The sequence below is a fragment of the Choloepus didactylus genome, chromosome 1 (assembly GCF_015220235.1).
Source record: "Choloepus didactylus isolate mChoDid1 chromosome 1, mChoDid1.pri, whole genome shotgun sequence".
NCBI classification, from domain to species: Eukaryota; Metazoa; Chordata; class Mammalia; order Pilosa; family Megalonychidae; genus Choloepus; species Choloepus didactylus.
The window spans coordinates 245125574-245144845 of record NC_051307.1 but is presented as its reverse complement, the minus strand read 5'-3'; the positions used below and the strand labels follow the sequence as shown (position 1 = coordinate 245144845).

General features: G+C 47.1%; 1 protein-coding gene across 1 annotated transcript in view; it reads right to left on the bottom strand.

Moving 5' to 3' along the window:
* Positions 1–18364, bottom strand: part of NUP210 (nucleoporin 210) — a 134165-nt gene extending 115801 nt beyond the window's left edge. Inside the window, exon 1 of the mRNA XM_037802788.1 lies at positions 18013–18364. Coding sequence (XP_037658716.1) covers positions 18013–18185 — 173 coding nt within the window. The 5' untranslated portion in view covers positions 18186–18364. The remainder of the gene's footprint in view (positions 1–18012) is intronic.
* Between the last annotated feature and the right edge of the window lie 908 nt (positions 18365–19272).

The window sequence follows — 19272 nt, the reverse complement described above, 5'->3', positions numbered from 1 at the left end:
GCTTTAGAACTTGGAGATATTTTTCAAAGGGCATTAAACACACACACACACAAATGACTATGAAAACAAGAGAACAAATTAGAAAATTCACAACAATCAGAGGAGACTAAGGAGACACATTGAATAGACGTAATGTGGGATCCCAGATTGGATCCGGGAACACAAAAGGGGCCTTGGTGGAAAAATATGTAAAATCTAAATAGCATGAAGTTTAGTTACTTGTGCTGCGCCAATGTTCTTTTCTTAGCTTTGACAAATATACCGTGGTTATGGAAGATGTTGACATTTGGGGAATCTGGGTGCAGAATATACAGGTACTCTCTGCACTAAATTTGACCGTTCCTGTAAATCTAAAATCATTTTTTAGAAAAAGCTTTAAAAAAAAAAATGCAATTCATCATATTCCACTTCCGCCTTTGAGAAACAGTGGGATTGATGTCTCTTGTCCAATGTTCCCCGAGAGCAAGGGATCTGAGCTCCGAGAGTGCTCTATAAACCTCCCACAGTGTCCCAATACATAAACACAGATCAGAGCAGAGCTACCCTAATTCAAGCTGGAGGGGCCTGGAATTCTCCCTCCTGCACCCCCCAACCCCCCAACTCTTCCACTGGCTGCCACGGAGCTGCCCCCCAGAAGCCTCCAGAAACTGGCTGGAAATCACACCTTTTATTTCCCGCTTCCCATGTTGTAGGGTCTTGGCTGAGTCCAGTTATAGGCCCTGGGCTAGTGCTCTCCAATAGAAAGATAACGCCAGCCAGGTAGGTCATTTTAAATGTTCTAATTGCCATATTGACCAAAAAAAAAAAAAAAAAAAAAGTTACAGGTAAAATTAGTTTCCATAATATATTTTATTTAACCCACTCTATCCCGAATTGTATCATCTCTGCAAGGGGCGCCAGCCACATTTCAAGCACTCCATGGCCACATTTGGTGATTGGCAGCCCGATCGGATGTTTGAAGGACCCTCTTTGTTGGTGGAGCAGCCGAGTCTGCATCTCCATGCCTTGTGGACTTCCAGTCCTGCCAAGGCTCCTGCCCAGGAGCTAACAGGTGCTGGGTCCTTTTATCTTCTTCTATCCTTCCTCTTCCCACCTGAGGCTTCCCCTTAACTCCAGCTACCAGGGAAGGCAGGTGGGCTGTCGGAGCCAGAAGACACGGGGCCAAGACCCGGCCTTGCTTGCCTGCACCCCCCTCTGCACCATGGAGTGAGACCCCATCCCACAGCTTAGCTGCGAGGACTCAAGACCACTTCATGGGGAATTGCACAGGGCCCAAGAGACGTGAGGCCTTGCCACTTCCGGCAGCACATCTGACGGACTGGGCAGTGTATCCATCTCCCTCTAACGTCCTGTCTCCAGAATGGTTGAGAAGGCCTTCTTGCTTGGTTTTTCCAGCAGTCTGGCTTCCTTCTTGGGACAGGCAGAGATCCATTTGCTTCGGGAGCACACTGAAGAGACAGATGGAATCACAGAATCCAGCGAGTACGTGTCCTTGCGCTTCAATGGCCTCTTCTATAAAACAGAGTCACCGCCCACCCTGCCTTCCTCAAAGGTGAGGTTAGCATGGAATGCTGGATGAAAAAAGCACCCCAGAAAGTACTTTTCAGACAATTATAAAGGGAAAGGTACACACCAAAGTCAAAACAGAGGATGCCAGGCCGGGGGTTGGAGAAGAGGAAAGGGTGGGGTAAGGGGACTTTAGCTCTATCTATATTTTATTTCTTAGAAAAAAAACAAAAACTGGATACAAATACAATACATTGTTAATGACTAATTCTGGATGGAAGGAATATTTATTATATTATTTTTTTTCTGGATTATTCTAAGTTCTTAATAATTGTAAGAATATTTTCCCCTTAATATTGCAACTCAGAAAACTGTCGCAATGCCCTCATTTTACAGATTCGTAAACTAAGGCTCAGAAGAGAGAGGAGACTGGTTTAAGGTCACACCGAGAACCAGGGATAGGATGCAGGTCTTCCAACTCCAAATCTTTCTGCTATTTAAGCCACCTCTCGGCCACTGGAAGTGCCCTAATGTCTACGGGCTGTCTCTGCACCTCTCAGCCCCTCTTGGCTGGGCCTGAGAAAAACCCCACAATTCCCTGTGAGATTCAGGGCTGCTTCCTTCCTGGGCTAGAAATGGACACGTGGACCACAGATGTGCAATTCTAGTCTATTTCTGTTTCCAGCATTAGACCAGAAAAGGATCACGTTCTACGTGGAAGGAGGGTATAACATCCTTCACCGAAACAGTGGTTAATCAAACCAAGCCAGGGAGTGACAGAACAGGGAAGGCAGGAGCAGATAAGAGAGGTGACTGATAGGCAGGAAAACCCAATTTCTGGTAAGCGCTGATACAGTCAGGGAATATTCTTTTGATTAAAAATAAAAGTGTGCTGGGGTGGAGAGGTATAGAAGATGAGAAAGGGAACTAAGGAAAGTACCCACCACCTGGTGAGCCCAGAGCTAAATACTTACATCTCCCAACAGCTCGATGAGGGAAAATCAAACCGAGTCTCAGAGAGGTTAAGTAACTTGCCCAAGGCCACACAGCTCCAAATGGCAAGGCCAACGATCACAACTGGATTTATACGACTCCAGGTCAGACACATATCCCACGACAAGAGCGTTACTCCAGGGTATGATACACACACCACCAGAGAGGAGTTTAGGTGGCTCACGTATTTTAATTATTACATATTCATTTTAAAGCGTTTCAAGAAAAACAAGTACATCAAACCCAGGAATGAGAATGTTAGTGCTGAAGGCAAGGTTGATGTAAAGTGTGCCATCTTGAAGGCAATATTAAGTAAATGTTAGTACAGCTGGTCCATAAGAAGGGCAAAATTTGACGGTGGTATGAAATGATTGCAGTTTGGGAGACGTGGGCATCAAACCTGATACCTCTAAGGAGGTGTGGGTGGGCGGGGAGAGAGAAAAACCAAGCACCACACACCAGCCTTATGTCTCTCTGATTCTGAGACTATCTATAAGCTGCCGTTTTCCAATGTTTCTGGAAAAAACAAGGACAGAGCAGCCTCTGGCACCAATACTGGGAGCTTTAAAACCCAGATGGTCCCCTCTCTGGCGGTGAGGTTCCAGGGCTCTGAAGAAATATGCGCACAAGTTACAAGACAGCGGACCCAGCCCCGACTGTGCACACTGTGCTGCACACATCCCATGCAGCAGTGCCTCCAATCCTCACAACAGACCCTGGAGGAGCAGGGCTCAGGGACACACAGGCACTAACCGAGCGGAGCTGCCAGGGCCTGAACCCCGGACTGACTGGCCGAGGAGCCGACCACACTGAAGCAAGGTTTGCCGGCTCTGAAGGCCCAATTCAGGTGGATGCAGCGTCATGTTCTGCAGAAGAAACAGGCCCAGCTCATATGGGCTGAAGAGCCTTCTCCTACCTGCACAGTTTATACAATTGCTACAGCCCCTGCATACCTTGAAAAGGCTGCCTGGTCCTCTAACTTGCACAGGTGTCACCCTTCCATGTATGTCAGCTGGTGGTCAGCAAGACTGCCCCATCCTCCCCAGTCACCAACACTCCCTAATGCACACAAGACAGGCTTCAAGGTCAGAAATGGTGCAGCCCGTCCTTCCTGGAGGCCCTGGTGCAGCCTAGAGTACACATGCTGACGGTGACACAGCCTCACTCGATTCTCTTATCCGCTGGTATCTGTTGGGAGGTTGGAGTTGGAAGATGGGACAGCGCAGCTACTTGCCAACTGGGACACACAGCAAATGACTTTATCTCTCAGGGCCTCGGTTTCAATATCGTACTAAACTATAGCTCCTATTATAGTAGAATAATATCGTATAGTATTAGCACAGTACAGCATTAGTATGTAATGGTAAATATAGTATAGTATGCATAGTATATCATTGTATATATGATATAGCATAGCATATATAGTATAATATGGCATATATAGTATTAGTAAACTACTAATATATATAGTATAATATATATAGTATGTATTGTATTACATACACAGTATAGCACAGTATATATAGTATAGTATAGTAAGGTATAGTATTTCATAAATAGTATAGAATGTCTAGTATAGCACTGTATAGTATAGTATAGCACACATAGTATAGTATATATAGCATAGTATAGATAATACTATACAGTATAGTATCAGTATATTATATGTACAGTATAGCATAGAATTAGTATAGTATAGTATATAGTATTAATATAGTATTTTATATATAGAATAGTACAGTATACATAGTATAGCATTAGTGCTGCATAGTATATTATACATGTATAGTATATATAGCATAATGTAGTATAGTATATATAGTACAGCACAGGATAGTATTACTATAATATTACTATGGTATTTACATGTAGTATAGTATGTATAGTATTAGCACAGTATAGTACAGCATACATAGTATAGTATATATAGCATAAGATATATATAGTAGAGTACAGTATAGTCTTAGTACACTATAGCATAGAATAGTATAATATAGTAGGGCATTAATAGAGTATAATGTTAGCATAGTTTTATTATAGTATTTTATATAGTATAGTATATATAGTAAAGTATTAGTACTGTATAAGCATGGTATAATATACGTAGTATAGTACATATAGCAATATATAGTATAGTATATATGGTACAGTACAGTATAGTGTTAGTATAGTATGTATATTATAGCTTAGAATAGCATAATATAGTATTAATATAGTTTTATTATAATACAGTATATATAGTATTGTATATATAGTATTGTATTAATATTATATGGTATAATTTAGTATTATGCAGTTTAGTACATAGTATAGTATATATGGCATAATATAACAGTACATATAGAGTATAATATAGTGTTAACAGTATGGTATGCATAGTATGGTATAAACGGTACAGTATATACACTATAGCATAGCATAGTACGGTAATTGCATGTGATTGGCATATATTATAGTACCTACTGCAAAAGGTGGGGCTGGATTAGATGAAATAATAAATGTAAAGCTCTTACCACAGGGCCTTCCACCTGGTAAGCTCTCATATTTAGGGAAAAGGAGGGGGTCTCCCAAAATGCAAGGGTTGTGGTCCTGCTGCAAGAACGCTGCTTTGCTTCCCGAAGCGAGGAAGACAACACGGGTCCTTCCATGTGTGTGAAGCCTGAACCCCAGCTGCTGTCAGCACCCCTGCAGCAGTCCCCTCCCTACCCCCCCGATCACAGACATCCTCAGAGCCACGGGCTGAGACGCAGGCCTAGGAGGGGTCTACTAGCTCAAGGTGGGGCTACTGGCAGCACACACTGCATTTAATGGTCATTGTTGCTTTCATCTCATAATTTAAATTGTGGTAACATGTATACAACATAAAATGCCCCATCCCAACCCCTCCCAAGCCTACACCTCAGTGGGATTAATCTCATTCACAATGTTTGCTGCCATCACCACCATCCATGACCAGAACTTTTCCATCACTCACATCAGAAACTCTGCACCCATTACGCATTGACTCCCCATTCCCTGTCCCCACGGCACCCCAGACGCTGGTCACCTGTCCTCTACTTTGTTCATTCCTTGCCCCTAATGCATCTACCATAAGACTGGTGTGAGTTTTTATAGATGTCCTTAACTGGGTTCTGGAGTTCCCTTTATTCCTAGTTTGCCGCAAATTTTTATCACACATGGCATCTATCAGGACAATTACATGGGTTTTTTTTTTTCCCTTATTCTGTTAATATGGTGAGTTACATGGATCAAATTTTTTAATGTTAAATCAACCTTGCATTTCTGGGACATATCCCACTTGGTATATACATTTTACACACACACATACATATTATACAGGGTATATATAATGGATATATAGAATATGTATATATATTATCCTTTTTATATATTTATGGATTTGATTTTCTCTATTTTACTAAGCATTTTTGTGTCTTTGGTCTGTGGTTTTTTCTTGAAATGTTTTTTGTCTGGTTTTTAAATCAGTGTAATGATTAAACTCACAAAAATGAGTTGGGAAATGATCACTCATTTTCTCTTTTCTGAAAGAATTTGTAAAGGACTTCTATGATTTCTTCTTCAGTGGTTCGTAGAATTTACAGGTGAGGCCATCTGGGCTTGCAGTTTTCTTTATGCAAAGGCTTTTTTTATTACAAAAATTAATCTTAACCAATTTACCCCCGAGACCAGAAAGCACAGTGGGCCTCGTGCTTTTCAGGTGTATTGGAACAAACACAAAAGCCCTGAGCAGTAGGCAGGTCGGCCGTTCCCTTCTTACAGGTGGGGACACTGAGGCTCAGGACCTGCCGTCAGCCATGCAGTGACCTTATCAGCACCCATCTCCTATCCCCTCAACATCCTCACCCACATCCAGCATGACCCGCTCCCAGATCACACCAGCTTACTGCAAGGATGCCAGACATTCCCACCCAAGGCAGTTCGGTTAACAGGCCAGCAGGAACAACGCTGACACGAGGGTGTCATTCCTCCTGGAAACAAGTGCTGGGTTTTGGCTCTCCAGTCTCCATCTACCCCTCTTCCAGTAATAGCACCCAACTTTCCCAGGGGTACCCACCACCCCTTCCCTCTCTCAGTCTGTGACATTCCAGAACACGTACTCTTCCTCCAGACGCTGGCAGGCACCTGTCTTGGGTCTGGCCAATCAGAACCTTGTATTCCCCCGGCCACAGGGAGGGATACAAGTGTGTGTGTGTGATGGTGAGTGCATGTGTCCACTTAGCCAGGTGATGGTGTCCAGTTGTTTGGACAAGCAAGCACTGGCCTGATTGTTACTGTGAGGGTATTTCGTGGATTGAAGTAATCAATCAGTTGATTGCATCTATGGCTGATTGCATCTACAATCAACAGAGACTGCCTTCACCCACAAGAGAAGTCTCTTGCAGTCAGTTGAAGGCCTTAAAGGGAGAACTGAGGATTTCACCGTCAAAACGAAGAATTTCTAACTCTACTCCAGACAACCAGCTTCTCCTGGGGAATTCATGGAAACCTTCATCCCAGGTTGCAGTCTCCCCTAAGGAATTCAGATTTGCCAATCCCTGTGGTCATATTGTAACTGAGAAATTAAGAATTAGCAAATTAGTAATTAGGATTATTGAATCATTGTATAGATATTTTTTCTTTCTATAATTGTAGAATAGGTAGAAGTTGAAACTGAAATTACTGAAACTCAACTAGTCTCAGCCTTGTATATTTACTATTGTAATGGTTATTATAGCCTAGTCTCGGCCCTGTTTATACTTGATTTGTAATAGTAACAACTCCATCTCCCCTTGTTTGAATCCATAAAAACCCTGAACTCCTTAGACTCAGAGAGACAGATTTTGCACCTATAGGCCATTGGATCCCCTGCTTCGCGTATAGCAGTAAACTCTTCCTCTCTTTGAAACCCTCGTGTCATAGACTGGCTGTTGTGCACACCAGGTAGAGAATCCTGCATTTGTTCGTTATTGTAGAACTAATTCCTACAATAAATCCCATTATACTTACACATGTGTGTGTATCTCCTGTCAGTTGTGTCTCTCTGGAGAACCCTAACTAACAACAGGACTTGTGTGCCACTAGACTTGAATTTGGGAGGCTATAGGGCTGGGTCTGTTATCTTGTTAACCCAGGGAAAATCTGACCAAAGCTAAGACATGTGGAGTGAGAAACCAAGTCCTGGTGACATCACATCCCAAACAGTTTCAGGCACCCACAGAACATTCCTTTGTTTTACATAAGCCAGTTAGAGTTTTCCATCACATACAATCAAAAGGGTCTAGACAAAGAGCTCTTTCCGACTGAATTCTTTAAGGCTTGCTATCTTATTTCATTCAGAATAACTGGTACCATAATTTTAAAAAACAAAAAGCAAAAAAACCTCCATTTGTTATACGCTCATTACTTGTCACAAACAGAGCCAAACACATCTGTGGTATATTGAGATACTTAACTGGTCTTTGTCCTCAGTTCCTGGGAAAGCAACTTCTGAGACTTTGGAACTTCCTGTGATAGGGTGGGCCCAGGACCCTACCTGGTAGTTCATATGCTAATGAGATGATGGGGCGGGGCCAATCACACCTGCAGCCTTAGGGTGGGGGCTGGCCAGGCTATTAAAGACCAACCAGGTGATTAGGGGTCAGATCAGACCCAACCTCTGGTAGGGGCAGGGGCTGCAGATTGAGTTCAACCATGGGGACACTGGTTCCATCAATCACACCTACTTAAGAGACCCCATATAAATTTGGGACACTAAAAGCCATGAGGTGCTTCCATAATTTATAAGACACATCACTGTGCTGGAAGGGTGACATGTTCTGACTCCATGTGGAGAGGACACGGAAGCTTGCCTCCGAGACCCTCCCAGACCTCGCTCTATGCACCTCTTGTTTTGCTTCTCCTTATTTGTATCCTTTCACTATAATAAAACTATAATTGTAAGCACAGCACTTTCAGTGAGCCATTCTAGTGAATTATCAACCCCGAGGAGGTGTTAGGAATCCCCAAATTTGCAGCCAGTTGGTCAGAGTGGGGGTGGCCTGGACCCCCTGAGTGTGTGGCTGGTGCCTCAAGGAGGCCTGAACCTGCCAGGTCTGGCCTGACTCCAGGTAGAGTCAGAATCGCATTGGAATGAGTGACAGCAGTCTTTGCAGAAGTTGTTGAAGCTACTATGGAAACTGGGCGGGCGGGGGAGTTGCTAACCTATATAACATTGATATCAAGCAACGTGGGGGTTCTCTGCCCGATGCACACAACCAACCAATTCCTGAGACTATGGGGTTTCAAAGGAAGAAAGACTTTACTGCTGAATGCGAAGCAAGGAGAACAGAAGGCTTTTGGGCCTAAAATCTGTCTCCCCAAACTGCAATAACTGAGAATTTTGTAGTATCAAAAGATGGGCAGGTTATAGGATAATCAGCACAATGGCTCAAGATGATGAGGTTAGAGATGATCTAATTATTGAGGATGCAAAGACTGATTACATGCTTAGTCACAGAACATACATAAGAAAATGGCGGCCTTAATATGATGGGCTTGATTTTAGTATTGTAATGTGGTATAGGTCACTTATAAGTTAATATTTAAGCTACTGTGCATGTCAGGCAGGCCCATTTTGGTTACATCCAGCTTCTTAAGATAGCTTAGGAATTAGGGTGGGTTAGTTCTAAGATGACTCAAGTTCCTTCATTAATAAACATTAAGGGGGTGTCTATGAGATCATAAGACTTTTAAAGTTGTTAAACTGGATAAAGGGGTCACAGGTTATTATGAGGCTTTTACAATCATAAGGTAAAGACACAATCATTATCAAAGATCAAGGTATCTGGGTTACAGTTCAGTGAGTTTCAGTAGAAGCAGGTATTTACTTTCAGCTATTGTATGATATACTAAAAAGTAAAAAGGCATCTGTACAATGATTCAGTCATCATAATCACTTGTTAACTCTTAACCTCTTGGTTACACCATCACAGTACTTCAGTGGCCTCCCAACAATCCTATTAAAACCCCCACTGGATACTGGAGGAAACCTTTCCTTGGATATAAAAGTCACATCCCCAGAAAAATGCCTTGGTCCCAGCTGGCTCTGCCTCTCTGGTCTGGACACTGGTCTACTTCCTGTTCTACTGTGAGCTGAATCTCTGCAGAGAGGTTCAAAACAAGGCCACAGCCTCCCACCCTTTGCCCGTTGCTGCCCACAGGGTGGGGCCAGCTCCCAGGCCTGAGCCGAGGGCACCCTCAACTTCCTCCTAGGTCTTCCTCCCGCCAGAATCACACCCTGCCCCCAGATATGTCCTTGAGACTGCTCTTTTAAAGTGTTATTGATTAAAAAAATAAAAATAAATAAATAAATCCTCTTGAAGGATTCTGGGTAAAACCACCTCCCAGCTGAGAAGAGAAACCTGGGCTAGGCACAAATGACTTGCAATTGCAAGGATTGAGCACATCCCTGGAGTTGGCAGAGCTGGTCCTGAAGACGTGAAGACAAGCTCTGCTACTAAACGGCTGTGAGGCATAGGGAAATCAGGATCTCTTGGTCTCAGCTCATTTGTAAAGGGGGGATGAGAGTCCTACTAAAATGGGTTTTGTTTCTTGCTTTTTTGTTTTGAGGATTCGGTGGGAAATAATATACAAAGGACTTAGCAGAAACATTGGCACAGGGCAGTGTTGGCTCCCACCACCCACCTCCCCCATCCCCCAAACTCCCCACCCCCCACCCCCACACACATCCACTCTGCACACACACAAACACACACACACTCACCCTGGCCATGCCTTCTCTGGCTGGCAGGGGCAGCTGCCTGGACACCTGCACCTTCCAACAGCCCGTCCCCCGTTTTAGTTTCCTGGGCTGCTCAAGCAAATGCCATGCAATGGGCTGGCTTAAACAATGGGAATTGGGTGGCTCATGGTTTAGAGGTTAGGAAAAAGTCCAGATTGACGTATCATCAAGGCAATGCTTTCTTGCCCGAAGACTGGCTTTCTGGGGCTGGCTGCTGGCGATCCTTGGTCCTGGGCTTCTCTGTAACGTGGCAACACACATGGCAGCCTCTCCTGGACTCTCCCTTGTGGCTTTCTTCCCCTCTGTCTGAATTTCATTCACTCCAGCAAGAGAATTAAGACGTCCTAATGGAGGTGGGTCACACCTTAACTGAAGTCACCTCATCAAAAGGTCCCACTTGCAATGGGGTCACACCCACAGGAATGAGTTAAGTTTCAGAATACATTTTTCTGGGGCACATACAGCTGCAAACCACCACACCCGCCTTTGGGAATCACTACCCAAGCCACCCTCCCCTGTCTGGTCACATCCAAATACTACTTGTGTCCTCTTCTTAGTTTTTTTTTTTTTTTTTCCTAAGAAATTGATTCTTCTTTAAGTAAAAAGTCCTTTAAAAGAAAACCTTATATCCATCCTGTAAACAGAAAACCCAGTATCATTTGTCCTACCCCTGAGGCAACCAGAAAAGCAAACAGCTGAATGAAAACAATGTTATGAATGAAAACAATGTTACTAGACTGTCAGAAGACACTGTTGGCTACATAGGTTCTGAGTTCAAGGCCTGCTCTCCAGGGAGACAGGCCAGAGATCAGAAGATGCGCAAGACCTACAGGCACCAAAAGTTGTCTTTTGGGTCATCTAAAGGAGTGACGGTGAATTTGGAAAGGGAAAATTTTTCTCACTACCATGTCACATAAGGCTCCAGAGACAGGCAGGAACATGCCCCCCAAGTTCTGGAAGACTCTGCCTTTGAAGGACTTGCTCCCCACTCTCCATAACCAGGAATACGAGCTGAGCAGGAGACAGAGGGACCCAGTCCTTTAGTGCAAGGACACAAGAGGGGCAGGCTAGAAAGGACAGTGAAAAGAAGAAGTGAGAGTTAGTTGTGCAAAGAGCAGGGGTAGGTTGGGGCAGTAAAAAGAGCTGCATGTGGGGGTGGGTTTGAAGAGAGGCCAGCATGCTGGGCTGGGGGGGAGGCAGCCCACTCTCCACCTAGAGTGAGGGTCGGGCCCCTCACAGAGCACAGAGGCAGGGCTTGCAGCCTGGGAAGCAAACTCGAGGGGCTGCAGAGCTCCAGCAAAGCAAGGCACCCACAGAGGAAGCCGGAAGCAAACAACCCCAAGCACCAGTTCAACTCAATTCAACAGACACTTCCTGGCACCTCCCTCCAGAGGGTCTGCCAAAGACGAGTTGAGCAAGGCCCCAAGCAGCCCTGAGGGAACCACGGCTGCAGGCAGGCAGCCCTCGGGCTGCAGAAGGGCAGAGCAGGGGAGCCCCACAAACTAGTCCCAGTTGAACCCCACCCAACACCTGACCCCTTGGCAACCTTTCCTGTCCCCTAACCACGGCCCACAAGGCCTGGCCTCTGCCAACCTCTCTAACCTCACCTCCAAACCCTCTTCCTCTCACCAACCATGCTTTCTTCGTGCTCTTCCGACACACCAGGCCTGGCCCTGCTTCGGAGCCTTTGCATTTTCTGTTCCTGCTAGCTGGACCCTGCTCAGTCTCAGTTCATCTCCAAAGAGGTTCATTCTGACCACCCTCTCCAAAAAAGCACTGCAGAATAAGCCCCATGTCTTAGTTTCCCTGCTGCTAAAACAGACATCATACAACAGGTTGGATTAACAACAGGAATTTATTGGCTCATGGTTTCAGAAGCTAGAAGGCTTGCTTCCTCCAGGAGTATCTTCCGGCTGGCCAGCAATTTGGGGGGATTCCTTGGCTTTTCTGTCACATGGTGATGCAAATGGCAACATCGTCTTCTTTCTCTTCCACGTTCCGTTGACGTCCAGCTTCTGGCTGCTCCCCATGGCTTCTCTCTCTGTGGCCTTCTCTATAAGGCTTCCAGAATAGGATTAAGACCCATCCTGGTTCAATTGGATCACATCATCAACAGGCCCTGTTTACAATGGGATCCAACCCACAGGAACGGGTACATCACTCCAAGCCCCCTCACCTCTTACATGAAATGAATCCATTTATTTCATCTCAGTTTATTATTTAACTGCCTCAATCAAACAAAAGCACCACAAAAGGGGGGCACCTTCAGCTGGTTCTCTAACATCCCCCAGTACCTGGAATATGGGATAATGCCTGGCTCAGGGGAAGCATGAACAGATGCTTGTCACATGTTTATTGTCAAGTGGCTCTCCAGGCCTCACGTGCGAAATCCGTGTTGCCCAGTGCTTCTCTACCAGCGCATGTGGTGGGCCAAAGTTCTCTGCTGTGTAGGGCTGCCCCCCTGGCTATTATGGATCGAATCATGTCCCCAGAAAGACATCCTAAGCCGTGTCCAAATACTAATCCCTGGTCCCAGCCATAGGACCCCATTTGGAAATAGGAAATCTGAAGCTGTGATTAGTTAAGATGAGGCCAAACTGGCTAGGATGAACCCGAATCCAACATGCCTGGTGGACTTTTAAGCAGGGGACACTTGGGCACAGTCAGTAAGAGAGAGGCAGCCATGTGACAGCTATGCTGCCACAAGCCTAAGGCACCCCATGGGTTACCGGCCACCCACCAGAAGCCAGGGGAGACGGAAGCAACAGACTCTCCCCTTTAAGGGGAAGCACGATCCTGCCCACACCTTGATTTTAGACATCCAGCCTCGAGAACCACGAGACAATAAGTTTCCATCGTTGAAGCCAACTGGGCTGTAGTATTTTGTTACAGCACTCTGCAAGACACAGGCAGTGCAGTATCTCCAGTATCGCTGCCCAACCCTCTGCCCCTACCCCCCGCAATGCCCCCAGGACACCATTTGGTGCCCACTGTGACACCGAACCTGACCCCAGCTGAGAACCACTAGACTCTGCCCATTTGGCAACCAAAGTCCATGATTCTAAGATCCCCGGCAGAGGAAGGAGGAGAGAAATATTATCCAGGGGTGTGCAGATGACTAAGCACTCAAAAAGGAGGGGAGAGATGGGTATGAGAAAAACACTCTAGATGACAGGGACAAAAGTGCAGGTGTGGGAGTCAGGGGAGGCCAAATGAATGTGGTGCAGGGGCTGCAAACTGGTGGGCCCCCAGTGGAATGAAACCCACTTTTTTTGTTATGCTTCTGCATCGTAAAAATTTTTATTATAGTTTTGGGGGCCTGGCTCACCAGGTTCTCTCAGGCCCTATTGCATCCTGATTGCCATGTACCTGTCCTGAAGGCTTGGCGTCCATGAGTCCAGCTGAAGGCAGCTGGACCTGATGATGTTCTAACTTGGTTTAATATGTAGAGAGGTCTCTGGAAGAGCCAAAGGAAACCCTTCACCTCACCTTTCTCCCCCAACTTTACCCAGCAAAGGACTGCAATGGGACTTTCTGGTACTACAGTTTCTTCCTGCTGAAGGCAGGCAGAGGGACCCCAGAAAGTCCATGTCCAATAGAAGGAACTGACCTCAGACCACTCACAGTCATTGATCAGCAAGGACAGAGGGATCATGTGGTCTTTCATGCCCACTGATTCTCCCAAGGCCATCAATGGGAGCTGCCTGGAACACAGCACAAATCTTTACCTCCCTGGCTGGGAAAGGGCTCCCATTTGCCTACCCAAGATGCTTACCCCTGTGGCTTAGAAGTGACCCTGGCTGTGGTGAGAGGTTCAGGACCAGTCCTGGAAAATACATTAGGTAGCACCACGGTGCCCTGGGGAGACTTGGAGGGGCAGGAAAGAAGGAGGAGTCTGAACACAGCTTAGTAAAGTGGGTGCAAGAGATGTTCTGTCTAGATGCTCTTAACCAGACAGGTCCACCCAGCCCCCTTGCTCCCACGGGGCTGCACCTGTAGCTTACACCTATATAACCTCATCCTATAGCTAACCTTGGCTGATAGGGATGCTTCCTCCGTGGGCCTGGCAGGTTATATGACACCCCCTACCCCCAGGGGCAGACAATGGATTGCTGACAGTGCATAACAATGCCCAGAAACTTGGTCTGCCTGTGGGGCAATTCAACTGGACAGGATTGGTGTCCAAGGCTAGACCCCATCTGAGACCAAACCTTGCTCATCTCCCCTTCCATATCATGCTTTCCCACTAGAGTACCCTCTCAACAAACCACATGCATCCAAATCCTTGTCTCAGGCTCTGCTTTGAGGGAACTAACCTGAGATGCTCAGCTTCTCCAAGATGGGGCTAGCCCATTGGAGAGAATAAAAGACCTTGAACTTCAGCTGCAGGGAAAACAATAAGTGAATGATGGAACATCAACACAGTAGAATGTTGCTCTTATACTGAAAACATATGGCTGTTGTGAAGCAACACAGGAAAACACAGGGTTGTAACGTTAGCGGGTGGCTGGTGGGAGAAGCAGGTTACCGAGTGACCCTCAAATGACTGGTTTGAGGCAATGTAGGAAAGGGGCTGCTTGGGGGCAAAAATAAGTGACTAAAAGGAAACCAAAAGGATAACTGTGGTTGCATTACAAAGAACTGTGGTATGATCTCTTTCTTTTTTCTCTCTCTTTTTATTTTTCAAATTTCCTGTATAATGTTGTTTTGTATATGAAAGTATACCTTAAAAAAGAGAGCTACTGAAATATACTATAGTAAGTACTTTGAACTTAATGCAAAATGTTTAAAAAGAATCAGGAAACTTCCACCCGACCAGCAAGTTGGGTAGAGTAAGAGGGACTGAATTAGAGCCTGGTAAGTTAGCAGGGGTGGCAAGTCCTGGGGTTCAATGGGGTCAGCTCCTGCTCCAGCTACTCTTTGACACTGGGTAGGTGACTTCCCTCCCCAAGGCAATGTGGCTGCAATGTGTGTGGTCTCACCTAAATGATTTCTACAGGTTCATCTGACCCTAAAACTCTTCAACCTCTTGAAGCTATATAGATGTTAACATTTTGCCATAGCAAAAGATTCCAAACCTTACTTTTTGTTACCTTTAATACTTATGATCTGTCTCTGAACTAAATGAGGCGGATTACAAAGCTAACTTTCTTCTTGTCCAATTATTAACATAACTTGTTGAACGCACGCTTTTCAGCTAAAGCTTTGTTCCCATTTTCTTGTTGACTCTTATTCTTCAAGCTAGAATGTATGTGAGAGTAAAGAAATATATCATTGTTAAAAAAAAAAAAAAAAAAAAAGGAAAAGTAAGCTTTAAGCCACTGGTTCAAGCATACTGTGATTTCGGTAGACAATTCAGTGACAAATTCAAGGATGAGCCAACATTCCTTCAGGGTGATACAGTTTTTACATTTTTTGTTTTTCTTTTTAAATCTCAGAAACTTAATGAACTCCATGGATGAGAAGGATATGTTCCTCTCACACTTAAACCACTGTGGATATAAAGCTTGTCAACACACCAACTCCTGACATCTCATGAGGAGATTCTCTTCTAAACTAAAGCAATCCATGACTAAACTAGGAACAGCACTACTAAAAATAAAGAAAACATTTCAATGCTTGATTGACAGAATATTTTTCTGCAAAGTTAAGGGGAAAATCACACCCACTAAACATCTCTGAAAAGATACTTATGATAAGCAGTCACACATTTGCAATATAAAAACTATAGATCAAACCCGAAACAAGTTATGAGTACTTAGCACTTCTCTGATGCATCGGAGATAAGGGATGTTTTCTCTTTCCTCCTACAAAGCTATGTAGGTAAATTAAAATCTCTAAAGTCCATCAGCTCCTCTCAAAAGAAAATGCCATGAGGAAAAAAAAAAGTTTGTTATTTCAGAGAAAAAAAAGTGCAGCAACAGAATCTCAGAGGAAGTAGCATGCAAATACATCCGAAGGGATTCATTTGAAACCAGCTGCTTATAATAACCATCTTTCTCTTTTTTGCCCATATATCAAGAGAACAGACAACCTGAAGAGAATGAACATAAATCTCCTCCAAATCATCAACAGCTGATCTTCCCACGCAAGACAAGACCCTAGACAGCAATAAAGAAAATTTAAAGCCAAAGATCAGTCTTTCGTATCAAGCCAGAAATAAGACCTTCCAGACATCCAAGTGCACAAGGCACTTAACCCCAAAATGCAATTGGCCAATAGAGCATGTCCTTATCTCAGGAGGCAGACTTTCAAAAAATGAGTGTGTGAAAGTACTGCTGCAGATAACACAAGGAACTTACTTGCCCACTCAACCGATACCCAAACAGACTTCAGTCACACATGTACACTTGGTTTTCTCTTACGGGGTCAGATGTTAAGGCTCAATATTGATGGGCCTTGAAACAAGCAAAGAAAGGGTGCAGCAAAGGTTTATCATGGTAGTTGGGAAGGGGCAGAGAACTACTTCCTTCTTTTCATCTCTAGCAAGGTTGGTGCAGTGAAGAAGGTGGGGGGGGGGGAGTGCACTCTGCCAGGAATCTTTAATGTCTGAGTAGAAGCTGCATTTTTTATTACTTGGGACATCGGCTCAGGCATCCGCAAAACGGTTTAGCCTGGACCACGAGGTCTCCAGCTCATTCTTGCCCAGCCAGCTTTCCTTGGCAACCTGGGTGGGAGTGGGGGGGTTGTTACATAAGCCTCTAGTTTCATTAGTCTCTGGGGTTCCACAGGTCACTTGCCCACCAATCAGTGGGGAATTCCTGAGTTTCCCCTGAACAAGGGAGGGGAGGTGTTGAAAAAGGACCCAGTTCTTGAGCATCAAGGCAAACCTGCTCTGTAGGCAACCTGATGGTGAATCACCAACCATTTCCTTGCCTCTCATTGTCACCTGTAAAATGGACCCCTAAGGTTTCCTCCAAAAGATTTTTCATCAAAGGTTTATGTTCCTCCCAAAGACGCTGAAGGGATATGATTCAAGGGCTATGATTCCCACAGACAACTTCCATCCACACTTCTCCACCAACCCAATTAATTCCCATACCAGTCTGGCGCCAGAGGTTGAGTCCACCCCATCCCTAGACAGACTCAAGAAACCTGGGCCTCTCAGACTAGGACTTTGAAGGGCCCCGGCCACCTACGCCCTTAAGTCCAGACAAGAACAGGAAGTGAAAACCACATGGACCCCCAACCCGGGCCCAGCAGCGCGGGTACATTCCTCTCCCTACAGGAGAAGGCGTGAAGACCCCTTTCCTGGGGCAGGCCTACAGCTTCACCACCCCCCAAGTCCGGCCCACCCTCCGGGCAGCCTGCTGCCCCCGCAAGCCCCAAACACACAAAGCACATCCGCCGGGACCCTGGACCCGCTCTCCTCCCGCCGCAGCGGCGCGAATCCGCGGAGCCCCGGCCGGCGCCATGCGCAGTGGCTGCGTCCCGCGCGCACGCCGGCGGGTCACGCGCGACCAACCTCTCCAGGGCACCCGGGCGAGCGCGCGCCCCGCACCTGCCGTGCGCGGGCCGGCCTGGGGGCGCGCGCCCGGGTAAATTCCCCAGCCCCCCAACCCAGGCTTGAAGGCGGCGCGCGCCGGCAGGTCACGCCGGACCCGCCGTTCCGGCCGCGGCCGCCCCGCCCCGCGCCGGCGCACCTGCTGCGCGCGGGCCTGGCGAGGGCCGCGCGCGCCCTCCCGGCCACCCCGGCGCCGTCCCCCGGGCCTGCTCGGGGCCGCGCGCCTCACCAGCGGTAGCAGCCGTCCGAGGCCTCCAGCGTGAAGTTGACGCGCGTGGCCCGCGTGAAGGGCAGCAGCACTTTGGGGATGTTGAGCTTGGACGCCGCAGCGGAAGGACCCAGCGACAGCAGCAGCGGGATCGCGAGCCACAGCAGCGGCGGCCCCCGGGCCCGCGGCGCCATCCTGGCCGGGCCTCCGCTCGCCTCACCTCCGGCGACCCGGAGCCTCGCCGCCTGCGCGCGCGCGCGCGCCCTCCGCCCCCGCCCGCGCGCGCCGGGGCAGCAGGTGAAGAAGCGCGGGGGGGAAGGAGGGAGGGGCGGGGGCGCGAGGGGGCTGAACTCCCGGCGACCTCACCCCCCGCCCCCAGGCCCGGCCCGCGCTCCCCGGGCCACGCGGGCGCGGGAGGGAGGGATTGGGGCGAGCACCCCGGGCCACGCAGGGGAAGAGCGGGAAGGGATGCGCGCGCCTGTGGGCTACTCCTTGAGCACGCGGGAAATCTTGGCGCGCTTTCCCAGCCTCCAGGGTCATCCCCCATGGTTTCAAATTCTAGGCGCCAATGCGGGGCTTTCCAGCCAGCCCCCGGAGATAGACACGCAAGCAGATACACCCCCCCCCCCCCCAACACACACACACAGATACAGGAAATATGAGGATGCGGTGCGCCTCATCCCAGTCCTTGTTTCCCAGAAGAGGGGATCTGGGCACCGAAGGGCGTAAGGTCTGGTGCTTCCCCTTCGGTAGACCCTCATAAGGGACTGTTGACCCCATTCCGCCAGGAGCAAGGAAGTTAAGTGACTTGCACCCACTGCCTTCAGGAGACCTTAGGAGGGTCATCTGAAGTGTGGCTTTAAGGTGCGCCCACCCGACCAGAACGTACCATCTTTTCTTCCCCAGAAAAGAAAGCGAAAGAGTTTCACTTAATTCATGCGGAGTCCTGCACACAGGAAGCTTAGTTCTTAAATTCAGTCTACAGGATTGCGTAGAAGAGGTGGGGTCCGGGGGCTTCTCCGTGCCTCTAAATTCTCAACCTGGTCGAGCTGGAAGGGTCTGGCAAGTAGTGGACTTCAGGAAAAGGGGCTGAGGAAGGGCCCAAAGGCCCAGCTTGTTTAAGGGGCCCAGGAAATGTGTGCTGAATTGTGATCAGGGAGGTACACGTGGATGCCACCAGTTGAGAAAGAACAGGTTACATTATCAGTCAGGCTGGGAAGGCTTCTAGGAGGAGGTGGCTCCCAGGCTGGGCATAACACCTCACTGGGCTTCAGAGAGCCC